Source organism: Pteropus alecto, unplaced genomic scaffold (assembly GCF_000325575.1).
Source record: "Pteropus alecto unplaced genomic scaffold, ASM32557v1 scaffold10, whole genome shotgun sequence".
Lineage (NCBI taxonomy): Eukaryota > Metazoa > Chordata > Mammalia > Chiroptera > Pteropodidae > Pteropus > Pteropus alecto.
The window spans coordinates 9,546,436-9,554,914 of NW_006431210.1; the positions used below are offsets into that span (position 1 = coordinate 9,546,436).

General features: G+C 45.3%; 1 protein-coding gene across 1 annotated transcript in view; it reads right to left on the reverse strand.

The window, feature by feature from the left end:
• Window positions 1-1,336: 1,336 nt before the first annotated feature.
• Window positions 1,337-8,479, reverse strand: part of DCLK3 (doublecortin like kinase 3) — a 25,573-nt gene continuing 18,430 nt past the window's right edge. Inside the window, exons 2-4 of the mRNA XM_015597290.2 lie at window positions 7,181-7,313; window positions 4,400-4,567; window positions 1,337-1,949 (exon numbers count right to left, since the gene is read on the reverse strand). Coding sequence (XP_015452776.1) covers window positions 1,690-1,949; window positions 4,400-4,567; window positions 7,181-7,313 — 561 coding nt within the window. The 3' untranslated portion in view covers window positions 1,337-1,689. The remainder of the gene's footprint in view (window positions 1,950-4,399; window positions 4,568-7,180; window positions 7,314-8,479) is intronic.

An 8,479-nucleotide genomic window follows, 5' to 3' on the forward strand; every position in this document is an offset into this window, starting at 1 on the left:
AGGTTAAAGCACCAGCTGGTACTGCTTTGCAGCTGTTCTAAGTTTCTGGGGGTGGAGGGTCACAGGCTCTATTCCCTGGGAAGCCAGCTCAGAGGTCCAGATTAGCGTGCAGAAGGTTTATTAGGCAGGAACCTCAGGATCATCACTACTGGAAGAGAAAGGGAAGAAGCAGGATTTGGGGAGAGAGAAGTCGGGCTATGGTGAAGAGCTCTGGAGCTGGGATGGCCCATCGGTGTTGTCCCCACTGGTCACACCCTACATGAGCCAGTCACTGGATGAGGCCTTCCCCAGGAGCGGGGTTGTAATCCTGGGTGAGGTGACTCTTTCCAGCTAAGGGCAATCCTGTAGATGGTGAGTCCATGGGGCTGTCAGCCATCAGAACCAAGGCAGTTTTACCTCCCCAGTCTGGAAGCAAGATCTGGGTGGCACACTGAGTGTTTCTCCTCCAAGCTTCTAGATTCTAATCACCCCAACCTCTTCCCTGGGTTCCCCATCTAGGATGGGAAGCCATGCCCTACAGTTACTGTCTCTACCTTACTTCACAGCCTCTTTCGTGCTCCGGCGACCTCCAACACCTGTTTAAGCAATTCTTTTTACTAAACTCTCTAGTGTTACTCCAGTTTTCCCAACCGATACCTTCCTCCACCTAGAGGACTCTAACGCTGGTGGGGAAGGGAAGGGAGGGGTGAGAAACCCACACATCGTGATTGAGTCTGTGCCCAATTGACTAGGTGGCATATAACCCAGGAAGGTCAATTTGAGAAACATCAGGATTATGTTTTGCTTTCAGCTCATGCATACTCCCGGAGTCATCTGAAAAGACCAACATTTTGGTACAGAAATCTGGCATGAAATAATCAGCGAACATGCATCCCGTGACCTCCACATGTCTGCCCTGCAGGTAGGACGTGCTTGAACTGTCTGAGCTTTTTCGAGCCTGAGTATAATCCATTGACTGTATTTCTAACATATTAATGCACTAAATGGCTCCCTCATGATCTGCAAATGTTTTAACACAGTCGCAGCCTGAGTGCCTAACTTCACGTAGAAGTGACTCAGGCTCAGAGATAATTGGCTGAAAGGCAGTATAAATGGATAGCGAAGGGGCAAGAATGAATCCATGATTTCGTCTCTCCATTTTTTCAGACTGCTCCAAATCTGATTTTCAATGAGACTAAAATGCTAGAGGCCAAGACCAGCACATCCTGAATAAATGGATCTTGCCAGTTAATCGTGTCCGTCGCGACATTTATACATAGTCTTAACGGCTGTGGTCTCACCTACCTTTCCCTGGCTCTTGCCACCAGCATTAAGAAGTAATCAGAATGCGACCCACTCCAGTCATTCAGAGCACATTTTATTAACACAGAAAGACTATGATTCACCTTATTAATCACACAGGGAGAGGTTAGACCCCGGTAAGCACCACTCATGTAGTATACCACGAACTTGATTATGAAGAGGAAACAAAACACGTCATTATTACCAAAAATTCCTCACTGATAACAAGTCTCCCCCTCCCCCACAAAAAAGTATTAAAATTTCCAAATATACAAATCTAAAAATATGTTACAACATTTAACATTAAGACTCAAGTTTATGGTTTTAAATACGCTTTAAAATATACTGAAGCGTCTCTCCTTCCTGATTCTCCAATGACGTGAAGAAGCTCTTTTTATTGTTTTCTCCTCAACTTCTATCCTCTTCTCCAGCCTTAAGTAGAACGGGGGGCTGAACAGGTGCCCGAGGCAGTGACTGGGACGCCTGCTCCGGAGACCGCCTGTGCTGGCTCCGGGGGTGGCCGTCGCTACTGGGGGACGCCTCCTTCTGTAGGTTCGCCATGCTGGTCTTGGCGGCAGATTCGATCCAGGGGTGCTGAAGAACCTGGTGGGCCGTGTAGCGCTTTTTGGGGTCTACCACCAGCAGCCGGCTGACCAGATCTTTGGCAGCTGTCGAAGTAAGAGGGGAAAATGAGATGATGCAGGTGGTTCTGAATTTTCCTTCCTACATGCGAAATGAGGACACAAACGTCCACGTTCGTCCCACGCGCTCCTCCAGAGCAGCACTGGCCAACAGAACTTTCTGTGATGATGGAAAGCATCCATATTGGGGCTACTGAGCATTTGAAATGCAGTTAGTGCAACTAAGGAACTGAATTTTTATTGTATTTACTTTTAATTAGTTTAAACTTAGATTTAAATAGCCACATGTAGCTAGGGGCTACTCGGCTGGACAGAGCAGCTCTCGAAGACGTTTGTTCATTTCTCTACAGCCCAGGGGCCAGGTCTACCGCTAATCCCCAGGGTGCCCAGAGCGAGAGAACCAATGGAGGCCACATTTCGTATCTCTGCATGTTTTAAATCTGTAAGTCAAACGATCAGGTTGCTAAATATGTTCAATCTTCCTTCTTAAGTGGATAAATATGCCTTCATGAAAAACATGTATAAAGAAATTAAGTAGGAAGAAGTGTAAATTTATAATTAATTTCATTTTCTGCCCAAGACCATGACTGTTTCTAGAGAGATGTAGTGACAGCTAGTGAGCTGGGTGGCAGGCAGGAAGGAGAAAAGATTTCTCCGTGGCTTGCTGGCTTTCCCAGACTGGCCTCTGAGCCTCCTCTTCCAATCACTCAAGAATGTGCAGGGATAAAAAAAAAAAAAAATCACCCACTTCTCAGTGCCTTTACTGGGGCTCCCGCTTGCTCAAGATCAGCTGCTCACCCACCAATCACCCCCTGCTCCACACTAGTGTCAGCCACCCCTTGAGCACTAGAACCCCAGGATTTCTTCTACCCCACTCAGTTCACCCTGGGCAAATCCTGCCCACAAAGCACCCTGGCACCCACCCAGACCCATCGTTGCTCCTGCAAGATCCTCAAAGGACTCACGAGGTAGAAGGCCGGGTTCAAACTGGGAATTCTCAGACTCACACATACACATGTGGACAACTGGACACCCCGCCAACAGATCCACGCTCTCTCTACTCCCCTCCCCAGAGAGCCATCCCTTGGGTACCCTGTGGCACTGTTGGGAGAGGCTGGGAAAAGAGGTCTCACTGGTCTCGGAAGTGGGCCTGGGCCATTTGGATAAAGAATTCTGGGGTCCCAATTAAGTGGCATAGAAGGAGAGACCTGGGTTCTGGGGGGAAAATCCCCCAGTCCTTCAGTCTCCTCACTCTGTGGGGAGGGGTATAACCATAGCTGGGCCCTTTAAGGCAGTGGCGCCCAACCTTTTTGGCACCAGGAACCAGAGCTCTTATGAGAACCCAATGCCCGAGGATCTGAGGTGGAGCTGAGGTGGTGATGCTAGCGCTGGGGAGCGGCCGCAAATACAGACGAAGCTGAGCTTGCTTGCCTACTGCTCACCTGCTGTGTGGCCCGGTTCCTAACAGGCCAGGGATCAATACTGGTTTGTGGCCCAGGGGTTGGGGACCCCTGCTCTAAGGTATGGGGCCCAGAGCAGGGGCCGCCCATGCCCAAATCTAAAGATAGTGCTGCAGAGAACTTTCTAAAATGATTTTTTGTCCTTCAATTCCCAAATTGTCACTTCCTAGATCAGCTCAAGACCCCCATCCTGCCTGCGGCAAAGCCACCCCTCTCCCTACCCTATTTAAGGGGAAAACAATGAAGCCTTCACCTTTCATCATCCCCAACCCCAAGGGAGGAGACAGAGGCTGGGGATGAGGGTAGTTCAATCACATCTCAGATGGCATGTTTATGGGAAATCGAGGGGAAAAAGTAATCACTCCTATTTTACTTTTTAAGCTAAAGACTCAAATACTCAAAACCCCTAAATTATCTAGTTCTACGTTTTATAAGGGCATTGAGTAGCACAGACAAATCAGTAGACACAAGGGGAAAGATTCCATTTGAGAGGGCCAAAAAGGAAGAAGACCACGTATGCTTCTGCTCCACTAAAAATAAGAGACCTCACCCCTTATATTTCCAACCCCCTGTGCCCTGGTATGCCCCTACAGGACCCCTGGTAATTTATGAGTGAAAGAAGCATTTCCAATCTGTTCAATTCACAAACACTTCTATATATGAGATGGCTTTATCTTTCCAAATGAGGGTTATACATTTCTGATGTTTTTCAGTTCTGAGGTTCTTTGCCTTAGAGGAAAGTATTTACTTGGTGACCACGACTAGTGATTAGACTCTTTCATTAAATCTCAGAGCAAGTCATGTTGTCAGAGTGCTTCATAAATCTACGTGAAGCTTGCAGGAAGTAAAGGATGCATCACAGTTTGACGTCAGCCCACCTCTGTGCCAGGTGCTATTGTGGGCCCTCTGCGTGTCTTGTTACACACCTGACCTAAAGCCTGATGTGCAGTCAGAAACCAGGAGGGTCTCCAGCTAAACATCCTCACTTCTCCTGCTTGGGGAAACCCCAAATCTCACCGTCAGAGATATTGTCCCAGTAAGGGGCCAGGAACTCGAAGTGGCCCAGCTGGATGATGTTAAAGAGCTCGTCCTGGTCCCTCTCCGGGCTGCGGAACGGGGGGAAGCCACATAGGAGGATATAGAGGATCACGCCTGCCGCCCACATGTCTACCTCCAGCCCGTAACCTGTGCAACAGGGGCAGAGACACAAGCAAAACTGAGATCAGGCTGGATCACATGCAATGAGAACAAGAGTGGAAAATTGTAGGCCGAGGTCACAGCGGACCTCAGCTCTCAGCGGACCTCAGCTCTCAGTGGACCGCAGCTCTCAGTTAGTAAGAGCCACTTCCAATCGCAGGGCTGTGGACTCCTACGAACACAGGGTCCACACCAGTGGGACTCAAAGTTTGGTCCTCAGATGACTGCTGCTTTGTCATCCTTCATTACTGGTCTGTCATAAAAGGAGCATAGAAATTGAAAGTAAACATCTGGAAACTCCTGTAGCCATTCGACGTGGCCAAGACATCCGGCTGCACAATCAAGGACACGTCTCATTGAACGGAGCAGCTCGGGGTTGTGGGACACATGGTAAGTCACATGTGGCGTGGGTTGTGACCTAATCACATGCTGTAGGACTTCATATGGGTCCACACGGTACTGGAAATTTTAAAACCTGGTCCTTTGCCAGCAATAGTTGGAGAAACTGTGGTCTCTACCAGCAGCCTCTACTTCCTCCTTACTCATTATCTTCTCTCACCTTAAAAATATTTACTTGCTCTTTTTATGATTGTAAAAAGATTGATATTACTAGCTGTATTCCCCACATGCATATGTACATCTACATTTTCTTTAACAAAATTAGGATCACATTGTACGTATTTTATACCTTAGTTCATTCACTTAATATTATATCGTGGTATTTCCTATACAGGAGTTTCCTAGGAAAAAATGTAAAAAGTATTCTTCGAAAATATGATTTCTAATAGCTGTTAGTATTCCCGTTTTATAATGAGTCCTCTGCATTGTAATTTAAGTTTTCTAATTTTGTTTACAACTTCTTTATATATTAAATATCTGTACACATCTCTGATTATATTCTTAAAATAACTCTCTAGAAATTAAATACACAAAGTAATATGCAATAAAGCTTTTTGATACACTTTGCCCAATCATCCTCCCCATAGTTTGTAACTGCAATATACACATTTTCAAACACTTTCTAATTTTTTATCTTTGGAAAAGAAAAACACTTGGCAGCCTTAATTTCTAAGTCAGATACTCACTATTAAGCCCCAGAGCAATGCTGTCAAGACACAAATCAACAGAAAATATTAAGGGAATAAGTCACCGGTAACCTCTTTCTAGCCAACTTTAATGGCCTTTCTCAGTTCTCAGCCATGTTTTATTCTCAGGAGAGTCTGATTCCAACTTCTTGAACTTTGCCCCCTCAGCCTCTGTGACATTGTACTGTCCTCATCCTCTTCCTGACCCTGGCTGCCCTGTCCTCTGCTAATCTCTCCACTCTTCTCTTGTCCCCCAGCTCTCGGCCTCCCTCACGCATTTGCCCTTGGCCAACTGCTGGCGTCACTGAGGAGCTCATTCCCTCATCCACTCTGGCTGACATCTCTGAGCTGAGGAATCCCAAAACCACACGCTCAGCCCAGTTTCACCTCCTTGCCAACCAGATAACTCCATGGGTCCATCCTGATATCTCTACAGTGTCAATGCGTTCAAATTTTAACTCATGCCACCTCAGCTCCCAAAACAGCTTTCCTTTCCAACACCCTATTTTGGTTGGTGCTACCAACAAACATTGTAGTTCCCCTAAGATTCATATAGACTATTTGCTTTTCTTCTTTTCTCATCCAGTTCATGAGTGCCTCCATTAAAATGTCTATGGTTGCTCAGTGTTCTCCTGTCTCATTGTCACCACGTTACCATGGCTACTATGCTGGTCACACTGAATCCATATCCCTCTGCCCGGCCTCCCCAGTCCTGGGGAAACCATGCTCAACCTACTCAACCAACTAAACCCCCCTCTGCAACACTGAGACTAGTCTTCTCAATGTTTCTACCGACCTCCATGCATATTCTAGTCTCTTCATCTTAACTTCCCTGATGCCTCTACTGATGGGAGACTATCTCTCCCTTCTCCCTACCACCCTATGACCCATCCAGAGCCTTCCCATCTTATGTAGGTGCCTAAACTGATTCCTCCTGGAGTACTTCAGAGGCTAGACAGTCATTCGTATATTTGGAGCTACGTAATAATAACGATTTCCTTCTTATACCCTTTATAGAGTGTGTCACTCAAACAGTTCACTGGATCCTCATACAACATAGAAACAGGTTATAAATATTATACATGGGATTTGAAATGGCACCCCCTTTTTGGAGGAATTTTTAAGCCAATTGCCATAAGAACTGATTCACATCTCTCCCATCAGAGGTAGCCGTGGGTCAGTGGCACAAAGGGCTTTGCTTACATGAGTTCCCCACTCAGTTATCCACCATCTTTCCACCTTACTGTCCCATACACACACACACACACACACACACACACACACACACACGCTACCAATCCCTTCTCTGCAATTAGGCCACCCTGATGAGGAAAAAGTTCTCATGCTTTGGTCAAGGAGACTCACCTCAAATATTTCCATTAAAACCCAAGTGTAAGCTTAGCACCAACTCTCTGAGATTTCAGACTGCTTCATATTGAAAAATATAAAATAGTAAAAATGAAATATTGGTTAGTAAGTGAGCCAGAGTCCCACAGAGCAAAGGCATAGCACTTACCTTTCTCAGACAGAATTTCAGGAGCTACATATGTTGGAGTCCCACACACAGTAAATATAGGTCTCACCACATGTTTTGCAAGGCCAAAATCAGCCAGTTTCAAACTGATAGATTTGTCTTCATTTCGTTGAACCTGTAAGAAATCAAATTCCCCAAACCACCAAAATTATGATGAGAACAAAGAAAGAAAACTAATGAGACAACAAGCATAAAAGGTCAGGATAACAAACAATAAACCTACACGAGCTTACAGTTTAGTCCAACACCGATAAATCCAATTTGATCTCAGTGACAAGTGCTCACATTTTCAACTAAAGAACCAATGAGTTTGATGTATTGTGCTATCCAAATTGGTAGCACCAGATTGTCACAGATGGCTATTTAAATTTAAATTAAAAATTCAGTTTTTCAGATGCACTAACCACATTTCGAGGGTTCAACAGCCATCAAGGACTAATTGCTATAACATTGGACAGTGCAAATATAGAACATTTCCATCATCCCAGAAAGTTCTATTGGGCAGCACTGGTCTAGATCGAGGATCAATGATATTCTGATCACAGACTAGCTTTAGTGAATGCCTGTGGGTCATGCAAAGTCTGAGCAGAGGAGAGAAAAGGGAAAAGAACCAGGAATTAGAATTAAGAAGTAGAATAACAGTGGAGGAATGTTAAGCAAAGTCCCTCATTTAGAGGATGGGTAGTTAGTTAAGAACCAAACAGAACGAGTCTTTAATTCCAGTTCCAAGATTTACAGCTAAATGGTCTTGAGCAATTTCTTTGCTGACCCGAACCTCTGTTTACTCATTTGTTCAAAAAGGGGGCGGGGGGTGATAGTTTCCAGCAAACAGGCTTATGTCAGGAGTTGCAGTCAATGTCGGTAATCTACCTGGTGAAGCATTAGCCGGAGAGAGACTAGAGGCCCCAGACTGCCTGAGACTGAGGGGTTTCCAGGATGTGGGACTTTCATTTTTTAAAACTTTCCTTTTTAAAACAGTCTTGGGCAAACCAGGATGAGGTGGTCGCCCTAGCTTGCACATAATAACTAAAAATGAATGCTGTCGAACTGAGATCTATTCCCATGTATCTGAACTGACAAACTGGGTTCTAACTGTTAACGTTTTTGCATGAAGATGAAAGAAATCATCTCTGATTCTTCCTTTAGACCCCACTTCCACTAGATTTTAGAAAAGGGTAGAATTAGTCATTTTTTTGAAAAACGGCAAAGACAGTTACCCTCACCCCAAAATGAATATACGGAACTGACTGCTCTCCCTTGTTCTCATCAAAACAAAACTCA